The sequence below is a fragment of the Bacillus rossius genome, chromosome 7, assembly GCF_032445375.1.
Source record: "Bacillus rossius redtenbacheri isolate Brsri chromosome 7, Brsri_v3, whole genome shotgun sequence".
Taxonomy (NCBI): domain Eukaryota; kingdom Metazoa; phylum Arthropoda; class Insecta; order Phasmatodea; family Bacillidae; genus Bacillus; species Bacillus rossius.
Window position 1 is genome coordinate 25,928,164 of NC_086335.1, and position 22,760 is coordinate 25,950,923.

Here is a 22,760-nt window from a genome sequence, read left to right on the forward strand (position 1 = left end):
ATTTAATCTTTAAGTTGCTCTTGAGTGAGCACAGAGTGGTGCTAGTTGAGTGTCATAACTAGAGACACGGAAATTTCGCGAATCGCGATATCGCGAAATAACACCGCAATTTACCTTAATTCGCGACAAAACACCGAAATCGCACAGCATCGAGAAATAAAACTGATAATAATGAATTAGACCACCCATGCAAGACATCGCGAAAAACAAGTAAACACGACGTTGACGGCACATCGCCATTTTTCTAAGTTTCAACATGGCCGCTTTGTAATGAAAGTAAATAATGATTTACAGTATTCCCGTCACGTAATCATTACAATTTGAAACCAAAGCAGTAATTGCAATCATAAACTAATTAAAAAGAGAAAAATGTACCTGAGCATCAACACAAAGTTAATAAAAAATACCGGCGATGTTTTCAACACAATATAGCTGCCATGATTTTCAACCCGCTGTATTTACACATTAATCTTGTAGAGAAATATAAAATTTTAATTCTTCCTTTCATGTTGAACAGTTAACAACCTCATGCTTTCAACTACGTTTGACTGGCTTGGCAACCTACTCGTTAGAGCTGTAGGTGTAGCAAACTGTATGTATTCGGTACTGACTGAGTAACGGGTGCGCCATCTAGTATCGAGTAACGAAACGTTACACACGGCTGGATTTCGTTACTCGCATTTTTCGTATGTTTTACGCATGCGCGCGCATATTCGATGAATTTACGTTACAAAGAACGATGTTTGTTTATTAAGTATAATATGGAAATTTGTCGTCCAAGTTTTTTACTGTTTATAAGAAAGTATTTTTTACAAATTAGAAATATGTATGTTTTTGTTATTTATTATCGCGTATTTTCACGTTTTTTGTTGTTTTTATCTTAAAAGAGATAATATAATAAAACCGCTCTAATGAGATTTAATTGTTTCTTGGTTAACAAAAACTGTTAATTATCAAATATTGTTAATTGTTTATATTCTATTTATTATTATTTACGTGACGTCATACTGTACGCGTACGCAATACGACTCGATTCGTTGCTGCAAAATAACATTGCATGTTATGCGGTATCAGAAGTAACGAGTAACGTAGCGACACGATAGTAACGAGTACTAATTGTTATAGTAACGAATACATACGGGTACACTTTTTTTCGTTACTTTTACACCTCTACTACTCGTAAACATGAACACATGGCACTACGCCGATTGATAAGCAAAATCAGTGACCTTTAACTGCCGTAACTACACTTCTCAGCAAATCCAATACGACCGCAGAGCAAGTGAATACGGCGTCAACGGGACAAAGAACAGCAGCAAGAAATATTAAAAGAATACTAAGTTGAGACATGCCGTGCCGAGGCAGCGCGCTAGGCGACACCGGGCCGTGCCGAGGCAGCGCGCTAGGCGACACCGGGCCGTGCCGAGGCAGCGCGCTAGGCGGCACCGGGCCGTGCCGAGCTGTTTCAAGCCTACAATTTTTATTTGCCAATAGTGTTGACTTTAGAGTGCAGTATACGAGTATACGCCGTGCCACTATTATTTAGCCAAGCAAAACTTGTAGGTCATAAAACCATTCTCAAAAGTTAAAGTAAACATGAAAAACCAAAACAGCGAAATAAAACCGAAATTTGATTTTTTCAAAACGAAATTTAAGGAAAAATAAAACCATTTTTACGGGACTCTAGTCATAACTATAGAGTTATCAACTTTGGTTTTGGAGCCATTAGTCGCAAAATGTCTAAGCGATAACAGGTAGTGTTGGAGGAAAATTAATACCAAAAAAAAAAATCAAAATCGACCGAGCAAAAGCAATTTAAAATGCAGAGATGTGTCGTAGGTATCGAATGAGGCAAAACGTAGCCGAGATAAATGAGCCGGTGGGGAAAAACGAGTCCCCGAACGAGGAGAAAAATTTGAGCCTGAGCGAGCCTCAACCGTCTACCGCGCAGAACATTGTTTGGTAATGGACGGGGATATGGTCTCTGATGAGGACAACGAGTTAGTTGAGCCAGTGGTTGTGAACCGATGGGCCGTTCAGCGCGATGGAAATTCACGAAACAAACCCCGGCGTATGTAGTCCAAAATACAGCCTACCCAGATTTTTTTTCATATTAGTAACAATTATGTTTTTAATCCTCTGATGCCATCTTTAGTTGGTAGGAGAAGAAAAGGTTTGTCTTATTTTGTTCTTCAGCTCTCGAGCGCCGACTGTTGTTCGGTCTGGGAAACAAAGCACTTGATTGGGGTTGCTGACGCAGGCGTGGGCTCTAACAAAGGATGAGGTGTGTGGTGTTGGAAGGGGGGAAGCAGGGGGAACAAACGATGGCTGATAGTCGTGGAAGGGCGCTAAGGGCCGTCAGGCAACGTGTCGCCCCCACCCTCGCCTCCTCGTCAGCTGTCCGGCCGCAGGGGAGGCCCCGGCGCGAACCTCCAAGCCCGTGTTTTGTTTGCGCGCGTCGCAGGCATAACAGCCGCCGCGGCCAAATATTGACGCTGCGCCCTCCTCGCCTCGTGGCAGTCGAGGAGGGACGTCTCCTTGCGGCTGATTCGAGGAAACACGCCTGTTTACGCCACCGGCTCTTCCAGCGCAAGCATCAACACACTTCAACTTCCTTCCCACGAGTCGTCCCACTCGAATCCCCAAGCGTTCAGCGCGCGAGCCTCCGCCTACCAGTGACAGCCTTGAAAACATAACACCACATCGTCGTCTCAGAAAAGTATGGAAGGGTTATTTATGCCATTTTATTTTTAAAGGTATTTTTATATGTTTTCAACGCGATGCATTAAATAATATCTACAAAAAAACAGTTTTTTTTGTTATTTTTGTAAGTATCCTACTAAACACACATTAAAAAAAGAACTATAAAATTTATTAAACCCTTGTGGTACTTATGTCATCATTTATTTTTGCTATGGTTAAAACAGTAAATAATTTTTTTAATCCTTATTTATTTTGCTTTTTATATTTTATCCTCTAATTTAAATATAAAATATATTAATAAATTTTATAAATTAAAAGGGTTATTATCAGCAATAATATATCGTAGTGTTAAAAAATTTAACAGCACTTTTTGTTTCAGTCCTAACATAACTTGAAACCACAAAATCATATGTCATATAATAAATAATTAGCCTTTTTTATGTAGACAATGACTTAAAAATTTTATTCATAAGATATTTTAAATAAATAATAAAAATTTGGTTATTTAAAATACCGATATGTAAGGTTTCTAGCATTTTTGGAAAACCAGTAATATATATACACAGAAGTAGTATACCTACACACAAAGTATATTCTAAAAATAAATAAAATTATGACGTAAGTCACACATGTACTTTAATTCGTTACTATGTATCACACGATTGCATGCTCTAAGTTATTGCTAGGTTATAGAAATATAAATATTATACCCTGAGTTTCCCAAAACAATCAAATTAAATTTTATTAAATTGTTTACACCATTTAGCTAATACATTTGAGTGAAGGTATTCGACAAAACAGTGTAGATTTTTTTTTTTTAAGTTGTGGCAAATTGTGGACGTGCAGCAGTACGGTTGCCACATTCTCATTTGCCCTGTCAAATGTGGGATGACACCTCTACCCGACCACAGGCAATAGATACAAGAAAATTATACAGTGTTTTGTGAAATAACTTGCCTCAAAATGTATTCCTAGGACCATGCATATTTCGCGAAAAGATTCCGAGATCAGTTATAAGTTAAAACACTGTAGCATCGTCTGTGTTTCGTGATTGGGTGAATTCCTTTCAGGCGCATGTCGATTGTTACAACACCAATCACAGTAATTCAGTGTGGAAACAAACGCATCCTGAGTGGCTCGGTCAAATAAGGAAACGACTTCTCTCACCAATCACAAGGGAGAAACCACTGTTGCGGGTATACCTTGTTGCAGTCCAATAGGCGTTAAGATTTATTCGTGAAATATGCCTGCCCCTATGTATTCCGGAAGTACAGTGTAGTTTGTGTGTATTCAATGTTAGAAAGTCCATGAACGTGGTGTAATTTCCTTGAACGCGGCTAGCATCGAGCCTGTTGACGTGGCGCGGGCGGAGACCTTGAGGATGACCTTCACGACGACCTTGGGCGAGAGGGACGAGCACGTGTCCACTCAGCCTGCTCCCCCCTTCTCTGCACAGCCATTGTTGTGTCAACATCGACGCGGCGCTGTTGCTCTAGACGGGTCGTCGACCCAGACACATGCTGCAGTCCGTGTCGGGTAACTGGTCTCTCATTTGACAGTTCCGAAAAGTAACGCCAGGGGGGTCATTACCACAACGCCGAAATACCACAACGCCGAACGTACAATAACGCCGAGTACCATAACGCCGATTGCCAAATTGACCGCAACGCCGACAGCTAGAAAACTGCTGTGTACCACAACGCCGAAATACAGTAACGCCGAAATTGTTGCTGCGGGGAGGGGAGACCACAGGAGCAAAATAAAAAAAAACCACTGAAATAATTTGTGCGTGTTTCTTAAATGTATCTTAACGCCGAAATACCACAACCTAACCTAACCTAGACAAGCCTAACCTATCCTAACCTAACCTAACCTTACCTAACCTAACCTTTGCGGCAGTCCTGCAATGACATTTTTTGGCGTTAATGTATTTCGGCGTTGTGGTATTTCGGCGTTGTGGTGCGTCCCCACGCCAGGGCACCCATTTAACCAACCGTCATATGCAAATCATCACATGATGTTTGTCTACGGAACCACGACAATATTATTTTGACAGCACAACAGAGGCAGAACGATACTTATACCATTGGTACTACTTTTTTAAAAGGTAAACATCTGAAACAAGTAACGTGGAACTTACCTTTAAGTTAAGCCAGCAGTGCAACCGCTGCGGTATGTATTCATTACAGATGATCCTATTGGGAATACCTGTCATTCTAATGACATGTTATTTAAAGGTTTCCCTTAATTTATTATTATTATATAGTTTATGTAAATTGTATTTATTATATATGAATATATCTTAAGATTATCACTTTGTGTATTTAGTAATTTTTGATTCACAGTGAAAAAAAATCGAGTTGCCTATCAAAGCATTACCATCGGCTCACTCTATTGGTGGACGCTGTGGCAACTACGTGCAAAGTGCAATCGCAGACACCTAGAAACAAAGACTGCTTCCGTGTGGCGAAGGGTTTCCTTATTTGGATCCCGGGATATTCTAAGATGTGCGTAGCGAGTTTACTGAAAACTTAAACTATCAGCTCGGGCCAAGTTTATAAACGACGCAAGAAATTCTACGAAGAAACAACGCAACACGCAAACAAAGCCAGAATAGCACAGTTATTTATTGAGCACGAAAGTCGCAAGACATCACCAACTCTAAAACTTGAAATTGTAAAACAGTAGAAAACAAATTTCTTGCTCGGGCTTCGTTTCATAATTCGTGTTTATTATGGAGACATGAAACTGTCCGTAATTGCATTTGAAAATGGCATTTTCTTTAACTGTGCGAAAGTGCGACAAGTGAAAACGGCATTCACATAATAAATCCAACAACTTGGACTGCTAATGCACAAAACTTCTGCATCTTTACAAGTTTTCGGAACACTTTACTTCATATTTGGAAGGTGGAAATACAAGCTTAAATGTAAAAAAGTTGATTGGTGGCCGATTCTGGGTTGATTTTTGGCGTCTAGCGTAGTTTTCAAACGGGTGTTTGAAACCGTCATTATATTAACTTTTTGCTTCTTGCGTTTCTTGCGTAGTTTATAAACCCGGCATTAAAATCAATCCTTCCCAATATTCGTATGAAAACTCGTGAAAAATCCAGGTATTAAATAGGCTCAAACACAAAAAATAATAATAATAAATCTAAATTAGGTATTTAAAACTATTCGCATAGTAAAATACGGTGTTTTCAGAATAAAACATATTTAAATAATTGTATTCTATTAAAGCTTATTCAAGCGAATATATATTTAACTTTGCTGCACACTTTCCCGGTTTACATTCACATCTTGATTATCTACGGTTGTTTCAGAATAGTTTTGTTTAGCGAATGTATTATCTCAGGAAAAGTTTTACTGATGAAAATATTTCGAGATATTAGTTTGTAGGTATATTTAATTGTGAAGGATTGTTATTGCAAATCACAGTTTCATTTATTGCTGACGAACTGTGTCACTTTTTTTTAGTGAAAAAAAAAAATCGAACAAGAACTTGTTATAAATTTTCAAAAGTAAAACAGTGGGCCAACAGGTCACGCATTTCATCTTGGTTCTGCATGTTGCGTAGGCAGACTCGCCGTTATTTGATGGGGTTCTCCCGACCGCATGGTGGTCGCGAGACTGCCGTACTATAGTTACCGTGCTGGCGCGCCGTAACTGTGGCACAGCTGGCGGAAACCATCGCCCGCTCGAGCTGCAGTGCTCTTCAAACACGGCTCCCCTTCTTCGGCCGCGACAAGAAAATGCTTTCAAATCCGAGAGCTCGCAATTCGGTTTCAAATCTTCCCGCTTCCATTCGAGAAGGATCTTAGTAACTGGCACAGACGCGAGAGTTTTCGCCGTCCTTGAGGTGGCTAGCCGCGCGTATGACAGAAGCTGATGGGTTGACAAGCGCGGAGACTAGTTCGCGTCCCCAGTCATTGCTATGGGATGAATAACTACCGCCAGTGAACAGGAAAGACTGGATGATTCTGCAATGGTTTGCTATTGTCTTCCGCAGAAAGAGGACTGGATGAAATATGAAGACAAAAATATATTATAGTCCAAAAAGAATAACCAAAACTACAAAATGGAAATTTTTAAAATTGGTAAACTCTATTACCCATTTGGGAATCGATCCCGAGGCATTTGGCGTTTGGCCCAACAGGAAAGACTCGTGTTGACCATGACGAATGACCGGACACTGTTGAAATTAATTTAATATTACATATAAAATATATTAATTCCTTCATCACAGTAAAACTTAAAAGCAAATATTGAAAGAAATAAAAAATGTGAAAGGAATTAGTATTGTAGGTTTTAAAACGGCATATTTTTTTACAGGTCATGTAATCCTACATAATATCTTTCTCAGATTGTACGTCACTTAGTCTTTCTTTAGATATGGAAAAATATTGATCTTATGATTTTTCCAACGTTTTCAATGTATTCGAGGCACAGATACATGATTAAAACTAATGTATTCTCTATAAATTATTCATATCATCAACACAAATCAGTTTTTTATGAACATCCTACGAAATCCATACAATGAAAATCGAATGCCTGTACTTTCACGTTATAAATTAATTTACACTTATTAAATAACCACTTCTTTCGTAAAATTTATAAAACGTAATTATGTACTGATAAATAATGTATAAGTGTATAAAATGCCATTGCATATTTTTAAGGTTAAAACACTGTTAAATGAATATAAATTGATGAGCAAAACGCAGTCAAAAAATCTCATTCCTTCTGAAAGAAAAAAAAATCGGTTTTACTGTGAAATTCCACTGATTTAAAACTAACGAGAATCCTTGTTGGCTGTGCTAACTAAAGTATCCCGCTATGTGGCGAATGTCGTGTGTTGGATCGCAACATCCCAACATGACTCAAATATATGAGCACAGAGTTGTTAACGAATGCTTAGAGTCCGCTGTAATTATGGAGGTCCCGTGGCTTCAAAAACAAACCTTAAAAAATAAACAATTGTGTACAAATCTTGTCACCTATATTTGCATTTCTAAAATAAAAACGATTTCTTAAAAAACATGTGTTATTATAACAAATGTAAAGTATGTACACACAGTCAGATCTCTCTAACTTATAAATTAGGACCATAGTCAAACGTCTAAATACTTATAGGCAAAAAAACCTTTCATTGCTAACTTCTAACATTTTATGAGTGAGAGATTTATAGTATAGGAATATTAAGAAAATACTCTACATTTAACTGTTAACAGACATTGAAGTAACTTAAAAGTAAATTTAAATTTATAATTGAAATAAAAAAAATTATTTTTACCATTAATATTGCACTGAACTACACCTTGACAATACTGACAGCATGGTTAAGCTACGTGGCATGAAATATCAATGGATTGTATTCACAATCAAATATTTTTATTTCAGCTAATTCCTCAACTGGAAGCAAGGAATACGGTGAGTAGCCACTGACAGAGAAAACAGAGAGGGAGATTTTTTTTTTAAGAAAGGACTTCGAGCCTGAATTATATCGGGTTTGAGTTATCTCAACGTGTAAGACATTATATGTTCGGATAGAATGTGAGCCAAGTTTCATATAAATGCGAGACCTCGTATTGTGACATCAATGGTGGAGACTCTCCACAACCTCGAAAACTCTGTAGCTTCACTTGCTGCTGCTGGATAACCCACTATTAAACTAACAGGAGATTTACAGCGCCTTATGCACCCGTTAAAAAATAACGAAATATAACAAACACTTTAATTTAATATACACTAAATACTGTTTAAAAATTCAATTTCTTTTAGTATAGTTCAAATGAAATTTTTTTCTGATATATTTATATAAAATTATAAAAAAAATTTGACAAAAAATTATATATATAAAGTGTCACTTTGCAATTTACCAATATTTTTATCAGCAAGAAATTAAGTGATCTCAAAAGAAGAATAAAATATAAAAATTCAAAAGTGTGTAACTACAAAAATCAAAAATGCCAAAAATATTTCGGGCATAAAAAGTATTATATACATAAAATACAAGAATACCAACAGTTTTTCTTGATTACAAACTTCAAAGTTATAAGCATTTTTGAAAAATTAAAACAATTATTTTCGAAAGGGCATTAGTACAAAATTTAATATCAAAAGATTCCCAGTGCCGCAAACTTGGATTTCCAATAAGGGAAAAAGTTTCACTATTTTTTGTTTGGAGCTAAACTTTCTTAGCTATAAGCGTTTTTATTAATTATAATCATAGTTATTCGTAAGGCGCCTAAAAAAGTAAAGAATACAACAAACATTTAAATTTAATAACTAAGGCGTGTTCTACTAATGTATCTGTATTTCAAACGTTACTCAATTGTTACTGTTTCATTTTCTATTTTATACACATCTCTGGGACAGGCTAATATTTGTGCTTCATGATACGCTTATCTTCAAGGTAAAAAAAAAATATTTTTTGAGTGACAGAGTCGGTGAGTCAGTGAAGGGCGTTACTTAGTATAAGACCAGCTGCAGTACCCGACGTTTCCCGGGCTAAACACTGGGTGGTATATTGTCCACGAGTTAAAGCAAAATAACTGCCTGAATGAAAGTGTGGTGGACATAGGGAAATTACCCAAAATCGCTGTTTATATGTCTATGACCTATGATTTTCTGTTTACTCATAGCGATCAATTGAACTGTTCAGAAGTTGATGCACTGCAGTGACATCTAGTGGCGAGTTGTAGCAAAATAGATATCGCGAAAATATTCTCCAGGGAAAAAAACTTCGTTGTGCCAACTTTCATGGCAATCGGTCAAACGCTGTCAGAGTTTAACAACGTCAGACATACCAGCATCCAATTATATATATATTGCAGGTGCATGAAGTAGGTACCCAATTACTACCTCGCACTGCGCTTATAGAACAATGAAGCATGGAGGTTTCGAACTGACACGTTAATGGATCGGACTCAGGAGACTTCTGGCATTACAGGTACACAAATCCTGTGTTTGAAGGCGAATAAATTTAAAAGTTTAGTTCCAATGCCGTGTTGGCACCTCGCTGCTGACAACGGGACTTCTATAATAACGGTTACAAATGTCTATGGATCACGATCTGTCTAAACTTCAAGCAATGTACATGCAGGTTTCTGGAGCTCACACCAACAGAGGAATTCAGTGCTTGGGTGTGAGGTAAACTTTCGGTTTCAATTCTAACGTACGAGCATTGACTTGGCCCCGATTATCATCTATCAGATTCTGTTACACCTTCAGATTAATTTATTGTGATTCATTGGGGTAGGACTCTTCATTAAGCTCACGCCTGATTTTCACAAAGCACGTTCCATTGTCTGCTGTAACTACTCCAAGCACGCATAATCGCTTTATCGAGGCCGGGACGAGGCTGTTGTCAGTGTAAATTTACCAGGCCGCGGGCGAAGCGGCGTCCCAGGAAAATTAATTGAATGACGATGAGGGAGACGCCTTGCGTCGCTGTACGCTACCTCCACGTCTAGTTGCCCGCGACGCCCGCCAGGAGCGCTGGGAGCGGCGCGTGAGCAAACACGCTGTAATTAGTTTGATGTCGTTAGCGCCGACCGTCTCCGCCTCGTAGTCCAATTAGACCAGAAGGTGTCGTGCTGCGGATCCGATGTTTGAGGGACGTTGACAGGTGACGGCGCTGCGCCCGCTCTCTGCCGGCTGGGGGCGGAACCATCCCACGCTTGTCGTAACCATGGATAGGGATAGGAAAAATTCGCGGGTTCAATTACCTCTAGGATGAACTCCACAGTTCTACGTACACTCGGTCAAATGCCACCCACTCTTTGGCTGCTGTCTTGTGAGACGTCCCAACGTAGCAGCCTGTGATTCGATAAAGCTTTGGTCGGGCGTTTCTCATTGGCCTAGAGACATCCAGGTGAGTTGTGAGCCAATAGCAGAGGCATCACTGAGGTATAACTATTTGTACTGAATTTCTCTGTTGGTGTGAGCTCCAGAAACTTGCATGTACATTGCTTAAAGCTTTGACAAATCGTGATCCATAGAAATTTGTAATTGTATAAATGAATTTGCGAATTTTTGCTGTCTCTAACCATGGACCATGGTGGCGAGCTCACGGGTAGAGCCAACAGGGTGAGAAACTAGGGCAAGTAATGCTGCCCCTTTCACTGTACACTGGTAATGTTCCACGCACATTCGCTTTTGCGGTACAGTTCCACGAACGTAATAAGTTCTGCTTCTGAACACCTCATCTTCTTGTGTAAACTGAGCACTACGTGTAATGAACTAGCTCCCCATGCCGCACCGGTCCACACAAGTAAAGCACGTAGGCTGGTGGGCCGTGTAGTGGAAAAATTGCAGTGGTGAGGGAAGGAGAGTTGTTCGAGCTACTATCCACATGTGCTATCTCGCTATACTCCTCAAAATACTAGCTTCAGTACTCTCGAGGAGCGGCCTAGAGGGTGGAGTAGACGGGACAGCAACTAGGGGAAAATAAGGAAAGTCGTGCTACTACACTCGATGGGACAGTTGGGAAAGTACTTGGAAGAGTACTAAAGCCTTTGCCATGTTTGCAGGGAAACCAAAACGTTGAGTATGGTATTGGCATTGTAGAAACAGTTATAAAGGACGAAATTTTATGAAAATGGCGGTAATAACAACATAAATTATAACTCGTACCTATTAGACATCGCCAGTCGTGTTCAATCAATGTGATGATGGTGAATTAGAAAGTAACATCCAATACGTGACAATATCCCATTTTCTGGCAGTTCCTAACACCATTGTACATTTTCATATTCCCTGCGAAACATGATAAAATACGGAGAACAAAAGATCAGGATTTCAATTGACTGCCTGACGTCTTGCCAGTGAACCTGAGTAATGCGTACGTCATAAAAACCCAGTGCCAGTGTTTTTAATCAGAGTGAGGGGGTGTCAAGCTCACGCGGAAATTGCAAACAACTGATGGCACGCGCTTTTTCGTATAATATTTCCTTCTCTTTATACTGGAAGGTCTCTTGTTCTCTGAGAAATCTCAGCATACAGCACACTGACTCTTCTTTAATCCGACGACACCCCTTCACATGACACTCTGGCTCATTTTCTGTCAAGTCGGCTCCGTTAACTTATTTAGCTTCCTTACTTAAGCTGTCTTATTTTCAATTGGGCTAAATTTTGTTGAAGCTATTATTTGCATATTACTTTCGAAAAGAGAACAATAATGTTTATAATCAAGAATATTAAGTTATAAGTGCACGAACGGCAAAACCACGTGCATACTTATCATTTCAGACTTTATGAACTGAAGTTATGAAAGTAATTTTTTAACGGGTGCTTATTAAAACTTCCCTAATTGATTTGGTTTAGTGCCAGTAAAGCCCTGTGCGGTAACAAGACTTCCCCCACAGTAATTCTGTTTATTATTATTTATTTTTATTGAAGAGTAATGAATTATGTTATGTTTATTTTCCACATTTGTATGTTTACAGCTACAGACTAAATTTTACAAACACTAATTTCTCCAGTACGACGATATAATAACAGTTGAAGATATTTATTTTCGAACACTAACCTATAATATTGTTTGTTGTTGTATTTGTTTTCAGCACAACTTTTTAATACGTTTGTAATATCTTTGGGTTCAAGTAGGTTTTAAACTTAATTATTTTTCTTTCAAATTTAATTATATCTTACCTGGTTCTTTGCCGCGGGTTGTTGTCTCAAGGCCATATGTTTTATATGTTCTTCAGCCAATCAGCAGCCGGTTCAGGTCAGGGAGATTAATTAAATTCTAATTGTTAGGAGGATAATGTAAAATAAGGCGTCTTCATCGTATGGTTGTGACCAATACGCCACTTATTTTGGTGATTGAACATGTAAGAATTAACTTCAGTGTACTTATATATATTTAAAATAATTCACCAGACGTCACATAGTTTTTGTGAGTATTAATTATGACATCATTTGATCAGTTCAGTTACGTATTTAGCGAATACGTTTTTCGCATCGTAATGGACGTGATTTGGAACATCATCCTGGACGTTTATACATGTTAATTCCTCCAGTCCGCACATGAATTTCCAACCAATTAGAAACATTATATGTGTTTGAGTAAATTCAGTTAAATTGTATAGAACATCAACATTTGCAGTTTGGGAAGTAGAATTCGAAAACCAGTGGTCTGATTTAATAGTTTCTCGAAGCTGACCATGAATTAATAGCCGTGGTAATAATAAATAATTTTCATGGAACCCTCAAATATTATAATAACATTAATAACCTACACAGTGAATGGAAGCAATATTAATTAATAATTTTTACTAATAAACTCTTGAATTTGTATTTCTGTGCCAACCTGAATTCCTGCAATTGATCCAGAGAATAATCAAACCTCATGACACGAATTTCAAGTTAATATTATTAATAATTTAATCAACCATTTTATGGAATGTTCGATACCTATATGTGTTATGGTAATAAATAATAGGTTATCATAGAAATTACATAAAGAGTATCCTTGCTATTCTTCCTACTCCTGTATGTGTAGTTGTAAGGTTAATGATTATTTAGTTTTATTAAACCATTCATCATTCTAATAGTATTATTAATATTAATAAAATTAATAAATAAAGACCAGTAACGTTGCAGCCCATTAAAATAATTTGACAGGGAAAAGCAGATAATGCTGTTTTGTTTTGTAAATAAATTTTGAGTTATATAGTAGGAAAATGATGGTCATTGTATTATTTTAATAATTGCTTTAATTACTTGCAACATAAATAACAAAAAAAATGTATTGCAAAATAATAATGTTCCGTATTTTTTGTCGTTGATTCGTTTATTTTTATTTTTTTAAATAATATTCCTTTTTTTACCAATTTTTTATTTTGTTGTGAATAGTGCTTTCTGTTCACAAATGTATAAATACTGTGATATATATAGACTACTATTACCTTTAGATGGTTTTTCTTAATGTACTATTTAATTACGTAGCTATGGCGATTACATGTTAGCGTTATGAGAAACGAGAAAGTGTTTGTTTTAAGTTAAAGCGTATTAAAATCGATACTTTCGTCAGTTGGTATAGTTTTTTACGTTTCAAGAACGAGCACATCCCGCCAAAGTCAAACAGTAAACCAATATTTCTGTGAAAGCATGAAGTACGAGTAATATATTAACTAATCCAAACAAACTTCACCAGACTTTTAAAAACATACTTCTCTTTGGGAAGGAAATTATTTATTTGGCCATCGTGAATTGGATTAAATATATACCAGGCATCTTGCTCCACTTCAAAATAACGTTTGTATATTATTAACTAAACGTTTACCTTATATATATATATCCACACGCACGCACCTATACACATTAAAACTGTAAATGGAACCACTAAATCCTAAAACGTAACATTACAAAAGTTACATTAGGCTTAGAAACAGAAAATATTAATTTCCACAAATTGTTATCACTGCAATTTCAATGTTACAACCACTTTCTCCTAAAGGATAGTGCAGGTAGTCTGTAATATTTAAAATTGGATTTGAACAAACGTTTTCATTTTTTTTTATTGAGTCAACATCATGACTTTTATTATTGAAGTCCAGTTCATTAATTAATCTAAGTACATGTTTGCATTGTAACAGCCTCTAGCCAGTACAGGATGTCCATAAAATTACGTTTCAGTTTCAATGGTATTATAAAAGTTTAAATTACACTTTTTAAACAAATCATACATTTAATTGAAGGTAAACTAACCTTATTTTTCTTACAATTGTTCAATGTGTGCACCTTCAGTTATACGGCACACACCCAACCTAAAGTTCAATTTATTCTTCCCACACTTTGGTTAATAAATCCGAAATAATGGAAGGAATAGTCTCTTTAATTCTTTGTCTCAACTCTGGAAAATTATTTGGTGGTGGTGGAACGTAGACACGATCTTTTATAACGTCCCAAAGGAAAAAAATCGCATGGCATTATGTCAGGTGAACGTGGAGGCCAGCGAAAAAGAGCTCTGTCTTCTCGACCATTATGAAAAATCCAACGGAAAGTGACTTCGACGTTCAATCACTCTCGTAAAAATATTCCGATGTGGAGGGGCTCCATCCTGTTGCCAAATAAAGTTTAAAGGGTTCACCCTCTACTAATTGCCATTTTGCGTAGGTGGCGCTGCAAGCGAGAAAACAACAAAGCAGTAGTCGCGCATTCACTTAACTAAAACTGTTTGAGTTACTCTTTAATTGTGACCTTGAACCAACTCTCTACAGCGCTTACAGTTTTTACTATTATCTTTTATAACTGGGAAATTCTTTATGGACAGACTGTATTTTCCCTCGAATTATACAATTTTTGGGCACCCGACGGCTTTGAGCGGCGTCCATATATTTTCGGCACTTCGTCCCACGTTTCACGTGTTTCCCCGAGAAAAACGAAATATTCAGTTACTTTAAACTTGCTTAATATCGTGTTATATTTATGACGTTTAAGAACGCCAGTTGCTTCGGTCTTACACCAGTGTATGATGCTACACATCGAGGGCCAATTTCTATTTTCTTAGTTGACAGAACACTTGAAAAATACTGAAATAATATACGGGTAAGTTAGAAGGCTTCGGGTGCAAAATAATATTAATAATGAACTAAATTTTATGTATTTATAACTATTCGTTTTTATTACAAGATAATTTAATGTAATAATTTTTTTCATTTATTTGATATAATTTTTCACAAGAAATAAATTGGAATTCGTAAAGGGTGGATATGTAGACATAATCCCCAATATTTAATTTAGTGTAATGCAAGATAACCTTAACATCTCGAACTACAAACTACACCATGAAGTGATGCATGATTGTTGTTTACGTGACTTTTTTGAATACTCAAATTATAATTTATTTTTTTTTTCAATTTTTTTTACTCTCCCTATTCTCCGAATAAATTTCTGTATGGGCCACAATAAAGGACAATATGCATAGGTACTTACATTAGGTATTATAACTAAAAAAAATACAGGTACCTAACTTTTAAATACATTAAATATTACACGATTTTAGCTACAACAAATTATGACCTAAACCTTGTGCAAAATAAACTGTTGTAGACTTGAAAAAACTTATATTGCCATGAAATGTTGACTAAACTTTCTGATTTATATCATCACTACGAAATGCACGTGGTCAGCAGGACGAGTGTCGATCGACTACAAAACTAGAAGTCAATCGATAGTCGACAGCTCCAGTAATAATACGAGAACTCGACTTGTGCTGCCATCTGTTGAGGCAATAGGAACTGCTAGGAGAAGTTTTATTTTTAGTGCCGTGTGTATAGGCTACTCTGCTTTAGTAATAAATCGTTGAACATTATGATTGTGATAGTTATTACAAAACTTTGAACATTAACTAAAGTATATTAATATTTTCTAATTTAAGTTCCTGTTATATTACCACATAAAAAATAAATCGAACAAATAATTCACAAAACTACCTTTCGATCGCGTAAAGAACTCCACAGATGTAAAATTAAGTAGGTATATTAATTTATTCTTAATTTCTGTTATCGAAGCACGCTATTGGTAAATAAAGTTATAATTAATTTAAAATCGGGTGGTCGTGGGAAATGAAGTCTTACTGGTTCAAAATGTTTTTAATTTTTTGTCAGTGCTGGTTTCAGAAAAGTATAAAAGGTAATTTCGATCAATGTTAACATGCTGATATTCAATTGTTGGAATTCTAAAAATATTTTTGTCAAACATTGTAAGAATAAAGTTTTTGAAATGTAACTTCTTTACACACGATAAGGTAAGTTGAGCGATGGCTTCATTAAGGGTAACTGAAGTGATTATTGCTTAAAATAATTGAACCTCCGTTTACACTTTCTTGTTTACCTACTTATATCATTGACGAACATTATTGAATATTTTGAATTAAAACTTCATAACAGCTGGAGAAAAACAGATGGCAATAATTTACATAGATACCTATAACATGTATCACAAAGTTGTGTGTACTCTAAAGCGGTACCGTAGCTGTTTTTTCTTAGCAACGAGCAAAAACAGGAAAAAATAAGAAAGTATCACTGTAAATATGTTTTATTTGGTGAATACTTTTTTGAAACTGATATTACTCTCACACACCAACAAAACTGGATCAAATTATGGTCCAGTAAAATTGTGTGAACGTTTGGTTATGTTAGCTTCAATAAATATTTTGTAATTCGATATTAACCTGTAGTTAGGTTATAATATACATGGCTAGCTACATTAAAAATACTGTTAATTTACGTAATATGTTATTTAGGTTAAGTTAGCGACAGCCAAAATACTAAACTGCGTTTTAAGTGACAAGTTACTAAAAAATACCATAATTTTTGTTCTCATAAGTTGCACATATTCTATTAAATTACCAAATATTCAAGTATTGTGGTCCAAATTTGACTCAAGTGACGTTTACCAGTGGAATTTATTTACAGCTAGTAGGGTTAGTCGACGTGATTACAGAGCGTAATGAAAGTGTGGAGGGAGTTCAAGAGTGGGGCACTCGATAAACTTACTCCATTATATAACACTTGCATATTTTCGTATTTGCATATGCATACTTGCACACTTGTATACTTATGCCCGTGCACATTTTCTCACTATTATAGGTACTGGTTGATTCAGATACTTGCACAGTGCAGCACTTGTGCAGCTGGCGTACCTCTATGTTTTGAAATTTCACTTCTAACTCCGATGGCGTCCACGCAGCCATATGCTTATAATTTTATTAGTATAAAAATTGTTTGAATTCAAACTATGACCGTGGTTATTTAATAAAAAATAAAATTGCTTAGTTATAAAATCTAATTAAAATCTATTTATAGAAATAATATTTGCTTTCAGCTGTTGGAAAACATGATCCGAAAGCAAATTACGAGTAATTTCTTACCTTACCTTTAGATCGTATATATTGAAGCAACTAAAAAAACTGAATCGTAATGAATAAAATAAATTTTATAAATTCTGTGGATTTAAATAAACCTACTGAAACTATAACTGTGAGTTAAGCGGTTTTGATTAGTAAATAAAATAATATTATTTATATCGATTTCAATTTAATATTTACTTAACATTTTTGAAGTGAAACTTCTTTTCTTGTAGGGAGGGGGGGGGGGGGGTGTTTGTGTGCTTACAATTTTCGAGCGTTACGAAAATTCCGATCGTTTGAGGAAAAATAGCTAAGTATGTGATGGAGGAACCGGGAGAGGAGGGGAATAGCTACGTACGTGGAGGGGGGAACCGATAAAAAAGACGGCCGGGAAAGGTATAAATGACGCAGCATACTCTCACACTTGCTCTCTCGCGCACTTGAATACTTGCACGCTTTCATGTGCGCGGTTGTTTCTTGGGGGTGGACGGCGAGCTATCCCCACTCCGGGGCCGTTGGTGCGGTCGGTGATCGCTGGAGCAGCCTTGAGCGGGCTCCACGTGGCGGCGTGCGGCTCAGGTTGCACCCCGCCATGCTGCAGGGATAGGCGGGTCGCGGCGGTAGGGACCCGCCTGCGCCTGACGCCACCCCGACTTTAGGGAGTATTTGGGCAGAGGGCAACACAACGGGGTTTGAGCTTATTGTGGTGCACTGTGCCACGGGCAATATTTCTCAGAAAATATTATTCTTTCATGTATGTATATTAATTTAATTACTCGTGTAAATCAGTATGATTGAACAGTACGCCTCGGTTAAACATTGTTTTAGTTGTGTGACTAAATATTTCTGCCATGTGTAATTATTTGTCAGGAATTATTATTCGATTAAATAATTCACACACATTATTATAGTTACGAGCCGACTGCACTCGGTGAACTTTTGATTGCTCGTGACAATGGTGGTCTTCCGATGACGTCATATTCGTTATTGGAGACTTATTTGGTTAAAAATTGGAGAGAAAATGAAGCATTTCCACAGGAAGGGAACCTGTTCCTGCAATGCTCCAGCACGTACAATAAGTGTGGCAAAGATTTGCAAAATAAAAAGAAAAGAAAACTGTTTGAATAATAAGAGAATAATATTTTGAATTTTTTTTTATTTATGACATGACTAGAAATGATAACTATCATTTTTATTACGTAGAACTTTTTTTTTTAAATATTTTTGATATTTAAAGACATTTACAATTTTCTAAACATGCATGACTTCATACACTTAAATAAGTTAAAAAGTAGATTTTATTATTCAAACATTATTTATTCTTGTTTTGTACTTTTTGTTACTTTTTATTTAGAACTGTAAGTACGTTCTATACTATTTTGTGATATTATTTTCAAAGGTACTGGAGCACTATCTGTCAAGCAAATAATTGTGGTTGTGTTAAGCTACCAAAATAACTAAAACTAAGCATCATGACATTAATAAAGAAATATTTTACACTTGGTACAGTACTTTACAAGAAACAAAGTAAAATTTGGAACTGTGTTTTTTCTTACTCTCTACTTAGTTCCTTACAATAAATAGCATTCACTCTCGCTCTATCTCTTTCTATTCCCCCTCCCCAGGAGCGTTAAAAGTTTAACGCAACCTTGTTGGAAGTCGCATTAGAAGTATAACTTCAAAACGTTGTCCCTGGCTGTATGTTAGAAGATGTTTCAGCTGTGCCTGCGGGATAGTTGCCATCAGGTGCCCGCTGTTGCAGACCTGGTCGGCATGGACCACGACATCCTGCGCGCCATCAACATCCCCTTCATGGACTCCAAGACGCAGTACTTCGAGAACGGCTTCGACGGCTTCCCGGCCTTCGGGCTGCGGCCGGGCTCCGACATCAAGACGCCGTACCGCCTGCTCATGCCGGAGAAGCTGTACGGCGAGTTCTCGGTGCTGGCGGCCGTCAGCCCCAACTCCAAGGAGGGCGGCTTCCTGTTCGCCGTGGTGAACCCGCTGGAGACCGTGGTGCAGCTGGGGGTGCTGCTGTCCCCGGCGGACTCCAGTCACACCAACATCTCGCTGTTCTACACGGACCTGGGCCGGCACTCCACCTCGCAGACCGTGGCCAGCTTCGTGGTGCCGGCCTTCGCCAAGCGCTGGACGCGGTTCGCGCTCAAGGTGACGGCGGACTCGGTGGAGCTGTTCTTCAACTGCCACGAGGCGGGCTCGGCGGCGGCCAAGCGCGATCCTCAGGAGCTGGTGTTCGACTCGGCGTCCACGCTGTACGTGGGCCAGGCCGGTCCGCTCATCAAGGGCGCCTTCGACGTGAGTAGCGGCCCTCGAACACGCCCGAGCCTGCCTTATTGAGTAGCCCGAGCCTGCTCGCTCGCAACGCCTCATTCTCATGGCGTCTTAAACAAACAAGTGGAGTAGGGGCCCGGGGGTGGCACATAAGCTGGGATGGGTAGCCTCAGCCTCTGTGTATAGCCAAAAGCTCTAACTCTCTTACTGGTTGCGTATGCGGCGCATCCGCATCCATGCCCATGGGGGCCCCAGCCTGGAAGTCCTTATAGGATATGAAGGCTGGTTTATCAAAAAGGAGGAGATATCCTCATAACTTGTCTGTAAAGTCGGTTTACGGACGATAATTTCACGTGATAACGTCATAAGAAAACATCGATGAAAAATTGCATGCTTTTTTAATTTTCAAATATTATTTACAGTTTTTTTTTAATTTAATTTAGTTAATTTGTTTAAATATAATCACGAACAATTAGTTAAAAAGCCTGCCTTTAACCTGTTTGATATTACAGAAAATTTTCTCGCACGGTGGTTGGCCGGTTCTTTGCACGCTCGGCTCAGGCGGAACGTGACAATGAGTCATGCTTTTTCGTGCGTGCAGCCCGCGTTCATCGATTTATAAGACGTTATCACGTCAAAAAAAATAGCCAGACAACAGAAGTGAAAACTTAAAACTTTGTTTTTAAATGTGTAATGTGACATCATTTCTACGTCAAACGTAATTTGCTTGTTACCGAATTTAGATGTTTACATGCCACTGTTCAGTACTGAATGTCTCACTCACTTTTTTTTAAGATGCTATGAGAATAAGGCGTTTTAAAAATGGAGACTGCTGTAGTGAAATTTATATCAGCATCAGAAATCGTATTTTAATTAAATTCTTAAAAAAATAATACAGTACGATCATTTCGCATATTTCTTCAAAACTAACTGCAGAAGATGTCAGTATTTGAATTTTAAATTTTTAGTTAATTATTAAGAAAATTAAATTTTTATAGAATTTTTTACCATTTCAACATATTTTTTTAAAAATTTTATTTTAAATAACAATATTTAATATGATATTCTTTTTGAAATTTTCGCAGAGATAATTTAATGCATTTTCAATTTACAAAACTATTTTTTTTTTTTCAACGCGAGTAGGTTATCGTTCTGTTTCTCGGGTGTGTTCATATTTCTCTTCTTAACTTATAGCAATATAAATTTTGTAATTATTGTGTGGCAATGGGATGTAATATTTTTTTCTTACTTAATTATTTACAAATTTATTATTTCAAAACAAGGAAAAATCGTAATATTACTGGTTTTTTTCTTTCAAAAGAAATAATAAAACATTTACTATCATAAAGTGATGTTATTATTTGTTCATAAATGTTGAAAATTCACAATATGTAACATTCTGTTAGTATTCATGATTTTATTTATATACAAGCACTGAAGTTTTGTTTATAAGTTTAAAACAATGTAGCTTAAAATGAACGAATAATGCCATAACATCGAGATGAAAAATTATTATACCTTAACTGCATCATTTTTTTTTACTTTTCACAGCTTAAGTTTACACAGAAATTATTTTAACTAATAAAAAAATGTTATTAAAAATAAACTATTAAAAATGTATAAGAATATTTCTACAAAATATTTGAAAAAATTATCACATTGTATAGAAAAAAATATATTATGAAAGAAAAAAATTCAATAGAAACGTGTAGCTGCATACAATGGGATAAAATAATTTGATGCTTCAGTTAAAGAATCATACAAATTGGTTGGAAACATTTTTACAAACACTGAAACATATACAGTTTTTAAATGACAATTAATAATTAGGAAATTTATGTTAACGTTTTGTTAATAGTATTTTTTTCCTGTAAGCTCTTAAAAATATTAGGTACATTTAACACATATTACTTTAATTTTTGCAGTACCTTATTTTGCCATTGGTTTTAGAGAAGGATGTAATACGAATAATGTACCTTTAATCAAACGAACTTGCAGATATTTCGAGCTTTATTTGTGGACTGTTTAACAAATTGCACTCTGTGCTTTTAAAGGCCACTACCAGAGCCTCAGTTTGCATCCCATGGCCACACAAGCTCTTTAATTTAATTTGTGTTGAAATGTCTTGTTATTGCACCAAGGCGTCCGTGAGGTTGTGTGCTTTGTGTTGACTGTGTGTGTTAGCCGCGAGCGGCGCATCGGGGAGACGAAGAAGTTCTTGGTGGAAGAATATAGGTTGTAAAGCTCTGAGCTCACAACTGAATAATCATTTGTGACTCTGGGCTAGTCTTAAATAACTTTCACCTCAGAGGAAATGTGCTGCTGTAAGGTAGAGTTACGTTTTCAAGTTCTCATAGCTTTATTGTTAACTTTAAATCTCAACATCAGATAGCCGAATTTTATTTATCATAGATTGAAAAAAACTAAAAAAAACATCTGATGTAAAATTATTTACGTCATATTTTGCTCAAATTTTTATTCTTAATTTAGCAATTTTATTGCTAGTTGAGAACTGGTGAATTGTGCAAATGTTACTTAAGAATATATTGTGCAAACAAAAATCTACCCTTGAAAGAATTTTGCTGACGAATAACTTTTACTTTCCTGCTTCTAAGTTTTTATTCATTATATTTTATCCTTAACCACTATATTTATTGTAATTTTACGAAATACATTTAAAATAAAATGCCCTTTAATAGTCTATTAATGGAGCGAAACTTATCTTACTTAATGACAGAACATACATCTTCACCTACACGATATAAGACGTACAGATAAAAACATTTTATAAATAATTACATTACTAAAGTTAAGTAAGGTCATTGTTTATCTGAAATAATTCATCCTGTGTGCTTTATCACGTCAGTGCCACGTCATAGAGTTTCATTAGCATAACCTTTTAC

General features: G+C 36.6%; 1 protein-coding gene across 1 annotated transcript in view; it reads left to right on the forward strand.

Moving 5' to 3' along the window:
• Nucleotides 1–22,434, forward strand: part of LOC134533761 (collagen alpha-1(XV) chain-like) — a 405,900-nt gene extending 383,466 nt beyond the window's left edge. The window contains exons 3-4 of the mRNA XM_063371399.1: nucleotides 19,328–19,881; nucleotides 22,042–22,434. Of these exons, the coding sequence (XP_063227469.1) occupies nucleotides 19,328–19,881; nucleotides 22,042–22,092 (605 nt within the window). The 3' untranslated portion in view covers nucleotides 22,093–22,434. The remainder of the gene's footprint in view (nucleotides 1–19,327; nucleotides 19,882–22,041) is intronic.
• The last annotated feature ends 326 nt before the right edge of the window (nucleotides 22,435–22,760 follow it).